The 13,720-nt window shown below is 43.2% G+C and overlaps 1 protein-coding gene across 1 annotated transcript in view; it reads left to right on the top strand.

The window, feature by feature from the left end:
• Window positions 1-757: 757 nt before the first annotated feature.
• The window catches only part of TMEFF2 (transmembrane protein with EGF like and two follistatin like domains 2), a gene marked incomplete at its 5' end in the record, with an annotated part of 236,898 nt that continues 223,935 nt past the window's right edge, over window positions 758-13,720 (top strand). Inside the window, 3 exons of the mRNA XM_079783089.1 lie at window positions 758-764; window positions 1,495-1,604; window positions 11,869-11,998. Of these exons, the coding sequence (XP_079639215.1) occupies window positions 758-764; window positions 1,495-1,604; window positions 11,869-11,998 (247 nt within the window). The remainder of the gene's footprint in view (window positions 765-1,494; window positions 1,605-11,868; window positions 11,999-13,720) is intronic.

The following is a 13,720-nucleotide window of genomic DNA, read 5'->3' as shown; positions in this document are numbered from 1 at the left end:
CCGCCTCCCTTTCTGCGCGGACCTCCGAGCGGAGCAGCTCTGCCTCCCCCCGGGCCCTCGGAGTCTGAGCGGGAGCCGGCGGCTTGGCTCGGCTGAAGCCTCCGAGGACGCCCGCTGGGGTGGAAGTTGCGGCTCCCGAGCCGGCTTAGCCTTTCAGGGAGCCTGCCCTTAGCGGGATGGAGGTGCGATTCCGTGGGCATTGTCACCTCCATGAACGCGCCCGGGTGTTGTCCCCTAGGTAGGTCTGTTCTCCGTTTAGCCAGCGGGTCTGTCCTTCTGCATCCTCTGGATGTGATCCTCTGCGGTTAGCTCTGGCCGTGAATGGAGCCGCGTCTGAAGGATGTATGGGAGCTGAAGCGCGTGGAACTTGGGGGAGGACCCAGTGACCAGCTGTAACTTCCAGGGCGGAAGAATGCAGAGTCCCGGGTTCCTGGGGATCTAAAGGACCCCAGGAAAGTCATTGTGCCTCATTGTCCTTTGGGCTTGGCGAATACCGGTTGAGATCCGCAGCCCTGTTAGGTGTGGGTCAACAGATGGCTTTTGTTCTGTTAACAGTTTCTAAATTTGGCGTTTTTCTAAAACTCAACATGTTTTCTGTAACTTACTCGTGCGTGGTTCACGCGTGCATGTATGTCATTTCGGAAAGACGGATTTCCACTTAGCAGGCGCCTGGGCACCTGCCAGGCACTTGATCATAGGAATATCAAACAAGCCGCACGATCAATTGTTTGAGGTGTTGGTAGCTCTGTAGTCCAACATGACCGGTTTGCTTCATCCCTAACTGGAGTATTGTCTCAGCGATTGAGGCTGACAGTGAAGAAATTCATTATTAGCCGGATATCGTACAGGGATCTGCAGAAGCTAAAGAGAATGGACTGGCTTTCCAGGCAGATTGTCAAGACCCGGGCACCCCCACCCCTACCCCTGTTAACTTACAGGTGATCCATCTTCATCCGAGCCAGACAGACCATCACAGCAAACACTGGGCCTGTTTATCTTTATTATTGGGGCTTTGTTTCCTCTTTGTCTGGAGAAACTCCAAATAAGGGGTTGTTTCAGACCGTAAAGCAAAAGAATGATTAAAGATGGAGAACTGGTGAAATGTCATTCAGGGACCATCCCCAGTTCTCTTTAAAAATGTGGCGTGTGGGGTCATCAACTATAGTTCACTTAATGAAAAAACAATAAGGAAGCCAGGAAGCCAGTGTTAAATATCCATTCAGCATTGTTAATGTCAAACCTAGCTAAAAAAAATAAAAGAGCACTACCAAAAAAAAAAAAAAAGGATATTAAAGAGAAAGGCAATGTGAAAGAAAAACAAATATTGATTACTTAATTAGATTCTTTTAGGTTATCAGTAGAATGACCTTGCAATACAGCTGTGGTTGTCCAAATTAAAATGTAGGGTAGTTCCTTTAAAGCCTCAAGATGCCACTATTTTTGTTAAAGTCTATGACATTTTGTAATGACTGGAGTGTTCTCTTTACATTTGAGGCTATGACGACAGAGAAAATGATCTCTTCCTCTGTGACACCAACACCTGTAAATTTGATGGCGAGTGCTTAAGAATTGGAGACACTGTGACTTGCGTCTGTCAGTTCAAGGTAAGAAGTCCGATATTTGCATCTTCTCATTCCTTAATGAGACTACCAAGCAAGGATCTCCCTTTACAACCCATCTCTTGGCAATTTATAGCTGTGCCAGCTGAAAGGCAAGCTGGCACCACGCACAGGCACCGGTGAGGGAGCCAATGGATGTCAGGAGGGCACCGTTTATTTAGTTATTTATTTGTTTTTGAGAAATGCATATGCCACCATGAAGTTGTTCCTCTGCTGTGCCAAAGGAAAATCTGTGTCTGTGTCTCTTCCGGCATGCAGTTTATACGTCAGCTGCTAGGGATAAGAGTCAATAGCCAGTGGAGGTGTGGGCTTGTACTTCGGTTCCTTTTTTAAAATGTTTTATTTTTTTTTATTTTTTCCATTACCACTTGTCCCCTCTATGCCCTGTTCCCCGCCCCTGCAGTTCCCATACTGTTGACCATGTCCATGAGTTCTCTCTCTCTCTTTTTTCTTTTCTTTTTTTTTCCTCAATCCCTCACCCTCACCCCCTGCCCCAGGAGCTATCTACCTCCTCTCTATGAGCTTGTCTCTATTTTGCTTGGTAGTTCAGTTTGTTTGTTACATGCCACATAGGAGTGAAATCATATGGTATTTGTCTGTCTCTGACTTGCTTACTGTCATGTATTGTTCCCGTTTGTTTGGGGCTATCATCTTTTGAGCATATTGAACTCTCTTTGAATGGTCTTCGGTTTTATTATCCTGGCATTCTGGTTAAGTTTTTAAATGAACTCCTTCGTAATGTGACTTTAAAGCTCTTGTATTAGTTTGGGAAATCATGGAGCTTGTTAATATATGTCAGTGCGTCATGGGTGCCATATGCAATTATAAATGAATCTCCCAGAAATCCAGAAGAGCACAGATAGCCACAAGCGATTTCATAAGCAGTAGGAAGATGTCCTTTGCTGCATGTTAAAAAAAAAGCAAATAAAAAGAGAGAGATGGCAGCACTGTTATCATCAAAACTAGATTATCAGTAATTATTAATGATAGAACTATTAATGTCATTATTATAGTCATCATTTAACAAGTGCTTCCTACCATGTAAATTATAAACCTTCATTTCTCTCAAAATGTTTACATAATCATACAGACTTTCAAATATCATGCTGATGTCTTATATTCACCTTTGAGTGTTACTGAATTATCGTAAATACACATGAATTCTCACATAAGGTTCAACCAGGAAATATTTGCATTAATAAAACTATATAGGTTGGATTGGGGAAAACTTCTTTAAGATTGTAAAAGCAATTAAAACGGATATAGAACAAACAAGAACATTAAACATCAAGTTCAGGTCTAAATGTTTGTTATAGTTGGGTAATATTTAGATTATTGATGAAATTTAAATATTTTAGATTGGATTCAATCTTCCTGAGTGAGAGAGAAGAGAATTCACAATTAACTATTCTTTGGTTTATAGAAAACTAAAAGCTTCTTGGATATTATTTTCTTCTTTCTAAAAAAACCCAACACAATAAAACTGATACTTGTAAAGCACACTACCTCCTGGTGGGTGAGCACTGCTATGACCAGACCCTAATCTTTAGACCATTCTATAGTCTTAGGAACACACTCATGTGTATTTAGTATGCATGTGACACCACCCTGCTGGTCTCCAGCCACAATGAACAATGTAATGGTGTTCTTTCAATGAACTACATACTTGTAAGAGAGATAGAACATGAGAATTCTCAATTCAGACGTTCCCCAAATGTTAACTGAAGGGAAAATAATACAACTGGAAAAATCATTAAAGACCCACAGAATTTGGTGGATTTCTTCCACTTTCAGTGTGTGATTCCTATAAATGTGTCTTATTTTCATAACCAAGGGTATCCCTAAGAAGGGAGCTCATAAACGTGTATAATGAATCAAGAAGAATGTTCCTCAAATGGAGAGTGATAATTCTGCAGATTCCAAAAAGGGGGGGGGGAGAAGGAGTCCACAAAATTCTGGAGGACGCACACTACTAAAGGAAAATGTACAATTTTCTTATTAAAGGCATGGTGTTCAGTTTTCAGGTTCCACAAAGGGTTTTGGTAAAACTTTTATCAACAAAGAGATTTGTGTTTTTCATGCATTGGTCAGCTAGCTAAATATGTCATTAATTTAAACAGTCCTTGAGTGTAAATAGATGGAGGGAGGGATGACGGCAAGTTTGAGTACGAAACAAGAAATGTAAATGTTCCTTTCCTAATGCCTGTAGCATTTTAAGTTTATTGCTAGATCAGTATTGCCATTAGTTTATGCTTTACAATAGTTGTCAGTGTGTCCGGAGAAAAGAAACATTTTCCTAGTGGAATTTTTAGACTCTGCACCTACCAAGAATCTACAATGGCTGAATTCAGTTGAAGATCAAAGAAAATGAACAAGTTGTACAAAGCATAATAGGTAGGCTATTTTAGGCTAGGAGTATCTTGAGTCAGTCTTTTCCGATACTTTTCAATGGATTTGAGTGTTTTTATTTAATTCCCTGGTATCTGATAGAGAGATTTCCTGAAAATCTATTGTCCTATGTACTATTCTGAACAATAGGAGTTCATAATTCTTTCATGCAAATAACATACACACTGTCACCTTTTTGGCTGAGAGATAAATTTCAAAGAGAAATGGGTGTATGTGTATAGAATCTATAATGTTTTCCAACTTAGACTTTCATTGGAGCACTAAGGTGAACATATAGTGGCCGTCATGTCTTTAATTTTTATTTTATTTATATTTATATTTTTTATCAAATTGATCGGGGTGACACTGATTAACAAAATTATACAGGTTTCAGATGCATGATTCTACAGTACATCCTCTGAAGGTGTGTTCACCCAAGTCAAATCTCCATCCATTGCCGTTTATCCCCCCTACACCCTCCTCCACTACCCCCCTCCTCTGCCCCCCAACCCCTACAAGTACCACACTGTTGTCCGTGTCCGTGAGTTTTTTTTCTCTTTTTTTCCCTTTTTTGCTCAATGCCTCCCCCCCGCACTCCCTCCCCCAGCTGTCAGCCTGCTCTCTGAAAGGAGCCAGTCAGAGAAAAACAAGCGCCACATCATTTCCCTCGTACGAGGAATCTAATGAACAAAATGAACTAGCCAGCGAGATGGAGGCAGACGCACAGACAGAGAGCCTTCATCTCTTTTCTGATTTGAAATCAATGTATTCTACCCTTCAAACAGGTTCCAATAGCCCCTGAATCCTGGTGGGAAGGAATCCAAGGAGAGCACCGAACCCTAGATACTATGCCTTTTCCTATGTATACACGCCTGTGACAGTTTAATTTATAAAGTAGGCACAGTAAGTGATGACCAACAGTAACTATAATAAAATAGAAAAGTTAAAGCATAGGCTGTGGTAGAAGTTGTGTTCATGTGTTTTCTCTCTCACACACAATGTCTTGTACTGTATTTACCTTGTCACTTAAAGGACGCACTTCATGGCATATCCGAATTGCCAGCATCACTCCTCTTGCTTGAGGCCATTTAGTAAAATAAGGGTTATTTGAACACAAGCACTGTGATACCCCAGCAGTTGAGCTGATAACCAAGATTGCTACTAAGTGACTAATGGGCAGGGAGCCACCGGTCAAAGGGGTGATTCACACCCGGTGGGATGGCATGGGTTGGTGTGAGCTATCGTCACGCTATGCAGAAAGGCACCCCATTTAAAAGCAATGACTTTGATTTCGAGAATTTTCAATTTAATATTTTCCAACTGATATTAACTGCTGGTAACTGAAGTAGTCATGGAGGGACTTCTATATCTCATTTTATTTCTCACAACTGAGTGAAATCATTATTTTCTCTTTTTAAAGATGAGGAAGTTAAGGCCCATAAATATATAATAACTTACCATTGAGTGGTGGTCCTAAAGCAAGAATGGAGTCCTTTGACACCAAACCAAATATTTTCCTAGAATATTACACGTGCAAATAAAAATATTAGTAATAACTACAAAAGTACACATTTATTGTGGAGGACTCTTAATGTCAAAAGTAGTGCAACCACCCTGGCCAGTGTGGCTCAGTTGGTTGAACGTTGCCTCATGCACCAAGGGGTCCCTGGTTCGATCCCCCTTCAAGGCACATGTCCCAGTTTTGTGCTCGATCCTCAGTAGTGGGCATGCAGGAGGCAGCCTCTCGTTGATGTTTTTCTCTCTCTCTCTCCCTCTCCCCGTCTCTCTTTAAAATCAATGAAAACATATTTCTTAAAAGTAGTACAACTAATTCCTAGGTGATGGTATGAGTTCCAAAAATGGGTTTTAACCTTGTGTACCCTACGTTCCTATCCGTATACCAAGTGGTGTGCTGGTCCATCTGGTAAATCACTTGCGGGGATGAAAATCTAGAGACAATGGAGGGATGGATAGATGAGTGAATAGATGAATAGATGGATGGATGAAAGGAGAAAAGGAAGGAAGGAAGGAGGGAGGTATGGAAAGATGGAAGGAAGACATTCAATTATTCATATATAACACTGGACAAATAATGATCAATTATCACTTTATAATTTAAAAATATGATGAAGCCTTAATGTGTTTTTGGTATTACTCACCCAAACATTAAACTTTTTTTTTTTTTTTTTTATCTAATAAGCCATGCTTTAGATCTGCAATTATTCCACTTACTAGGACTGCATGACAAGTTTTCCAGAACTTAGTGGCACAAAACAATGAACAATATTTTGCTTATGAATCTGTAATTGGACATGGCTTAATGGAGACAGCTCATCTCTTCTCCCCTGGGCGTTGGCTGTGCGAGGGAGGGGACGGAAAGGTTTGGTTCTGTACTCCTGTCTGACTGTCACCTGGGAGCCTTGGTCCTTTTCTGTGAATCTCTCTGTGTGGACTAGTTTGGGTTTCCTCAGAGCACAGTGGCTGGATTTCCAGGGCAAGCATCCAGAGAGAGAGAAAGAACCGGGTAGAAGCTGGATCCTTTAATGACTTAGTCTCAGAAGTCACAGAGTCACTATCACCATGGTCACAGGCCTGCCCACTCCTAAAATCATAAAAATGTTTCCATATAAAAAAACATACATAGATCCAGGGACATAGAAGCATGGAACAGACTGTGGACTCTCAGAGGGAAGGCAGGGGTGGGTGGGAAAAGATCCACCAAACACCTTTTATGCATATACTAGAGGCCTGGTGCACAAAATTTGTGCACGGGGGTGTGTATCCCTCAGCCCAGCCTACACCCTCTCCAATCTGGGACCCCTCGAGGGATGTCCAACTGCCCGTTTAGGTCCGATCCTACCGGGACAATCCAGGACTGCTGGCTCCCAACTGCTTGCCTGCCTGTCTTCCTGATTGCCCCTAACTGCTTCTGCCTGCCAGCCTGATCACCCCCTAAACACTCCCCTGCCAGACTGATTGATGCCTAACTGCTCCCCTGCCAGCCTGTTTGCCCCTAACTGCCCTCCCCTGCATGCCTGATCACCCCTAAATGCCCTCCCCTGTAGGCCTGGTACCCCCCAACTGCTCTCCCCTGCAGGCTTGAGTCCCCCCCAACTGCTCTTCCCTGCAGGCCCGGTCACCCCCAACTTCCCTCCTCTGCCAGCGTGGTCACCCCTAACTGCCCTCCCCTGCAGGCTTGATTGCCCCCAACTGCCCTCCCTTGCAGGCCCGGTCTCTCCCAATTGCCCTCCCCTGCTGGCCTGATCGCCCACAACTGCCCTCCCTTGCAGGCCTGGTTCCTCCCAACTGCCCTCCCCTGCTGGCCATCTTGTGGTGGCCATCTTGTGTCCACATGGGGGCAACCATCTTGTGTGTTGGAGTGATGGTCAATTTGCATATTACTCTTTTATTAGATAGGATGCATAACCCATGGTCACAGACAATAGGGTGGTGAAGGCCTGGAGGGTGGGGGGGCTTGAGGGCAGTCTAGAAGGGGTCAATTGGGAGGAAAAAGGAGACATATATAATATTTTCAACAATAAAGATTTTTTTTAAATTTAAAAAATAAAATAATTAAAAAATAAAAGTATTCAGAGAGAAGTAAAAGATTGCTATGAAATGATCAAAGGGTTGGGCCATAATACAGGCTTTTTATTTTTTTCTCTTTTGGAAGAGAAGCATAACATATCTAAGAAATCATTCCCAAGCCTGTAACAACTGGGCATAGAGCAGAATTCACTTAACATCTGTGGAGAACCTTCTAGATGCCAGATTCTAGGAAAGGTGCAGACAGTATGTAAAATAGAAGTTGTGCATAGTTCCTAGATGCTGAAATCTCCGCTAAATGAAATCCTTACTAACCAAACAAGCAGTCATTCACATAGAAACTTCTCACATACATTTTTTGTCCATTTATAGCAAAATGAATTCCATATATTCTGGTGTCAAGTCATGGAGTCTGCCAGTGTGGCGTGTAGCCGCTTTCTTCAGCAATGTGGGCATTTTGGAACAAAACCATTCTACTGAAAAACACATATTTGGAAAATAAACCTAAGAGTCTAAAACATCTTACGAGAAATAGAATCACTGTTTCCCTGAGAGGAAGTTTGTACAACACATACATTTATGGGCCTAACCATCTGGGCCTGAGTCTTATTTCTTCTCTTACCAGCCAACTCTGTAGCCTTTAGCAAGTCACTTAACATCTGAACATGTCCCTTCCTTTTCAACTGAGCAGTATTATGATTACCACGAAAAAACTATTCCCAACAACTTGGCGTATTTTAATGTAGCAGTTAGCTTATTTCTATGCTAGGCTTCTCCTGTTTTAGTTTATTTTTCTAATTTTAGACATGCATGTTTAAGAGTCGATGTTGGATGGTGATGGCTCTGCCAGTGAAAACACAAATCGTTTCTGTTTCTTGTCATAAGTAAACAGTGCAAAGTGTTTTACAAACACGAACTCTGTTAACCCTCCTAAATGCCCCAGTGAACCATTTCAAATGGGGAAACTGAGGTATAAACTTGTTAAACATGTCATCGTTGAGTGACCTACACGAAGTCCTATGCCAGTGGTCGGCAAACTCATTAGTCAGCAGAGCCAAATATCAACAGGACAACGATTGAAATTTCTTTGGAGAGCCACATTTTTTAAACTTAAACTATATAGGTAGGTACATTGTTATTAACTTAATTAGGGTACTCCCAAGCTGGCCTTTGCTAAAAACTCAAGGGGCCAAAGAGCCGCATGTGGCTCGCGAGCCGCAGTTTGCCGACCACTGTCCTACGCCAAGGCAGTGAGAGAAATGGGAGCGCCTGGGACTGGCCATCACTCTGAGTCCTAGTGATTTAGAGTATGCTCCCTCCGTGTGTGATTCTTATCAATGAGTGCAAGGCCTGGCGCTCAAGGGCCCACAGCATCTTGTGATAATCTGCAGTTAAGCTCTCTTCCGCTCCGGACCCCCCTGCCTTCTGGCGTGTGCAGGGAGCCCGAGCTCTGTTTTTAGCACTGCTCGCATTTGGCGTGCCACTCCCCTCAGCCGTGGCATATGAGCACGTTATCGGTTTATTGGATATTTTAAGATGCATATCAGCCTTGTGTACTAGCACTTGACAGAGATCATAAACACCTCCCACACCTCACTCCCAGTCCACTCCTACATCTGAGTAATCTGCGGAGGTAGAGAAGAAGGATAAATAGGGAAACAAGGAATCCGAGAGAGGAAAACGTGGACCCCCATAATCAACACCCAAAGCATTGTAACCAGGGCTGGAGGTAGAGCTGACAAGGTAACCAGTGACAAGAATGCTAGGACCCCAGCATGAGAGGCTAACTAGTCCAGTCATCTGCCTGGTTAGGTCTACTGACTATGTTACCAGCTGTTCACTTCTTCACAGTCTCTCCTCCACTTGCTCAGGTCCCATTGGAGTGTCGGTGCGTCCTCATCAATCTCCTTTAGGTTCTCCTGCCCCTGGTCCTGAACACACCGCTTTGTCAAGCTCCCATCATCCACCTGGCCATGCCTCTGACATGAGCACCAGCCCCACTCCTTGGGTGTCTCCTCAGCGCCGCTCACTGGACGATTCCGCTTTCACTCACATTGTGCTGTTGCCTTATTTCTTCAGTAAGGATGAAGACGTTCAGTTCTGTGGTTGGTCGCTTTTCAGATGTAGGCCAATATATATGTTTATATTTATGTATTAGGAAAGCGTATGGAAGGCTGCCTTACACATGCATCACCTGACCAGAATTAGTTATTGAGTTAAAGATTCTCATTAGCAAAATTTTCCATCAAAACAGTTTTTAAAATAGAATCATGTAGACAGACTGATTCTGGGAGCCAGTAGTGTAACTGTGAAAAGGAATTATTGTAGAGAGTGTTATCCAGAATGACTAGATTAGAAATTGTTGAACTAAAGATTTCTAAAATATGCCATATTTTAAATATTTAAATCATTTTAATAATCAATTGCTAACTGAATATGATTTAATGTCTAAATCGCCATATTAGCAATTATGGTGATTCTAATATTAGCGTCATTGAATTTAGATTTACTATTGGGAGAAATGTATATCACAGTTAGTAAAAAACTATATTTAAGTTTTTCATTAGTTGATACAAAATACAGCTCATAAAATGACTTTTTTTTCAGAGAACATTGACTTATATCATTGTAAAGTGTTTGGATGATTAAGCCAATCTATATATATAAAAGCCTAAGCGACCGGTACGACTGAACGGCCAGAACGACTGGTCAACCAGTCGCTATGATGCTCACTGACCACCAGGGGGAAGACGCTCAATGCAGGAGCTGCCCCCTGGTGGTCAGTGCGCTCCCACAGCCATCCTCCTGAGGCCCCTCCCCCTGGCTGGCCAACCTCCCACAGTCCCTCCCTCCTTCCGGTGCCCCTCACCCCAGCAAATAGGCCCTGACCTGGGAACCAGCCGGCCAACCTCCCAGGATCTCCTCCCCCCCACCCCACCCCGGCCGACTGGCCCCCTGATAGGCCTCAATTGCCAGCCAGGCCTAGGGACCCCACCCATGCACGAATTCATGCACCAGGCCTCTAGTGTTACATAAAGGCGAAGAGCAAGAGTTAACTGGTTGTTTGGGAGGGAGAAATTACAGATATCGTAAGGAAATAGAGTAAAAAATAAATCTCAGGTTTTTATCATCAGATTGTAACTTTATTGAGAATTTCCTCTTTTGTTGCATAAATCCTTGAGTTGAATTTACCTTATGGTAGGATTTTAGGTTTATTACCATATATATTAAACCTTTCCTAGCCATCTCACTAGATCATTTGTTTATTGCAAAGTGTTATGCCTTTACGACACATTAAAAATCCAAATATTTTAACAAGAAGTAGAAGACAGCAAAGTGTTTTCACATACATGTGTATGTCTGATTGGCTCTACTCAGCTTTTGGCATAGGCGGGGTTATTTGTAAATCATCATCTTCGTCCTTATATTTGTTGTGATTAAACAATGAAGCGCATCTGTAGCGGTCATCAGGAGATAATCATCTCTGGCATGGTTAGCAGGCCCGGGATACAGCCAAGTACCCCCACTGCCTTAGGCTGTGATTATATTATGATGAGTGTCCCCTGCAGGTTGCCTGATTTCCATTGTAAAATATATACTTCTTCATAATAAGACTGTCTTTAAACTGAATTTTTCTCTTTATGGAATATGTAATAGTCATATTTTTGGATAGTCAAAGTTTACATGTAGTTCATTAGTTGCTGAATTTTTTTCCTGTATTTCATTTCTCTCCACACTGTATCTACATCGATATCCCATATCTAATGATATGAAAAATTAAGTGGTAATCCAAGTGTCTTATCAAATATTTAGAAATTTATAAAGATTAAAATTCAACAGAAAAAAAAATCATGCTAAAGAGTGGCTGAATTCTCTGGCATTTCAGTTACACACTTTTGCTCTCCAAATATAGACATTCCCTGTTTTCTAATAGCTTTCAATACTGTAGCATGTTTTATTTTCCCCACCAAGCCAGATGGGCCATATATCAGAAAAAACAGCCCTAAACAATATTGGTAATATTTGTTGCTCTCTCTTTTGAGTATTGCTTGTCTGATCACTTTGCTGGAATTGCCTGATCAATTTAGAAGGCTCCTTTTCAATCTGCATCCAACGGCGGGCTGGCTGACGTGGCATTGCCTTTGTGTGCCTTTGAATGATTCCCTTGCAAGGTCAAAGACGATTGGAGGCCGCGAGGATGGCTGAGGAGGAAGACAGGCGCTTTCTGCTGTCAGTGATGATTTCTGTTCCCGAAGTCAGAGCTGTGCAGACCCCGGTACTAACCGCAGGTGCCCCTCTGTGTGTCTGTCCCCAGTGCAACAGCGACTACGTGCCGGTGTGCGGCTCCAACGGGGAGAGCTTCCAGAACGAGTGCTACCTGCGGCAGGCGGCCTGCAAGCAGCAGAGCGAGATCCTCGTGGCGGCCGAAGGCTCCTGCGCCACCGGTAGGTCCCTGACCCTGGCGGCTCCCTGCACCTGCTGGGGGGTTCCCCACCCCCAAACCGTGTCTTGCTTTTTGTTGTCATCTTCAGAGAATAATTCAGACCATACATTGGCTAGACAAGCCTGTATTCCTTTGTACAAAGATACATTATTCTCAGCCTGTGTCTTTTTGCATTTCAAATCATTTCCGGAAGAGAAAATCTACCGTAAGGATGTTGGTAGATTTTATTTTTTTTAAATTGATTTTTTTGTTGAAAGTATTAGAGATGTCCCCCTTTCCTCCCTCATTGACCCCCTACGCCCCACTCCCGCCCCCTCTCCAGGCCTTCCCCGCACTGTGATACTGGTAGGTTTTAGTACATATGTTATTTAACGAAGTGCAGACAGTTGCCTAATATAATTAAAAATCTAGATTGAGCACCCAGGTGTCAAATATACAGACACCTATCTATGCAGATAGATTTGTATGTTTTGAGCAGTAGCATCTTCTGCTGGATTTGGGTTTGGAAGGCAAGGTGATGCTAACGTTAGCAGCTCTACAAAACGCCCTCCAGCCGTTGAGTAGCTTATTTTGAAGGCCGTATTGGTGGTAGACATTCCTTCTGATGGCACTGTCCTTCCGGACACAGGCAGCCTGGGACTCCACAGCGCTCTGAGTTACAGTGTGAACAATACTCTGTACAGACAGTGAGGGGAAGAATAACTTACCAAGTCACAGATGATGCTCTTTAGCTTGTCAGGTCTCCCTTGTGCGTCCGGTGGCTCTCAGAGCTGGCCAGCACCGCAGGCAGGGAAAACGCCCCCCCAGTGAGCGGAGGCTGACTCGCTAGCGCAGTGCTTACAGTGGAGCCGAGTTTGCCCAGTGGCTGTGAGACATTGAAATGACACGCGTGGTAGCTGTCCCGTGGTAGCTGTCCTTAATGGCAGATATGCATCTCTCTGGGACGTCAACATTTCTGAGGATGATAGAGGCATGGCCAGGGAAAAATAATATTGCTATAAAATATGAACTTCCTTCGAAGATGCAATCATGGAATAGTGCCAGGAGAAGTCTAGTGTATTGAAAATACCTGGTGGATAACAGGTATTTCTATCCTAGGGAATTGTGTTAACAGTTGTGTGCATGCTGGCTGGGGCAGGGTGGTAAATGAGAAAAAAGAAGGTCTCATATTCTTTAAAAGGTTACCTTAAGCCTATCGTTGATCGGTTGTTAGTAATTGATAATGTTCTGATATTGTCCTGGTGACAACCAAAGTTTCTGAGAATTAGCAGAGGAGAGAAGCATCCGTCCTCATGGACAGGGATGCAGGTTTTCTGGTTCGGGTTTTAGTTTTTAAGTAGTTTTTTCTCCCACGGGATTCTTTGCCTCACGACGTGAATGTCCTTTTGGGAGGGTGACTGGGGGTGGGGGTGGAGGGTGGGGGAAGGAGCGGGACTGGTCGGTGCTCCACTCACTTCTTACTTGCCAGAGCAAACCAATTGTTGCCATTCCACCTGTGAGTGAAAGTGACAGCAAGAAGTGAGAGTTATGGGACCACCTTCCCCAGTAGGAGAGGAGGAGGATCAATATGCTGCTCTCAGAGTAGGGCTGGGGGAGCTAGAAAGGAAGGCACAGAGCAAACAAATCATGAAAAATCAACCCATCTACCATAGCTAATGAAGAAGAAGTGAAAAATAAGACTTAGAGCAAATGGAATAGACAAAAAGAAGAGGAAGTAACAGCT

The sequence above is a fragment of the Cnephaeus nilssonii genome (assembly GCF_951640355.1).
Source record: "Cnephaeus nilssonii genome assembly, chromosome: 10".
Classification (NCBI taxonomy): Eukaryota; Metazoa; Chordata; class Mammalia; order Chiroptera; family Vespertilionidae; genus Cnephaeus; species Cnephaeus nilssonii.
Note: the sequence above shows the minus strand (reverse complement) of the source record. Positions and strands in the feature narration are given on the sequence as shown.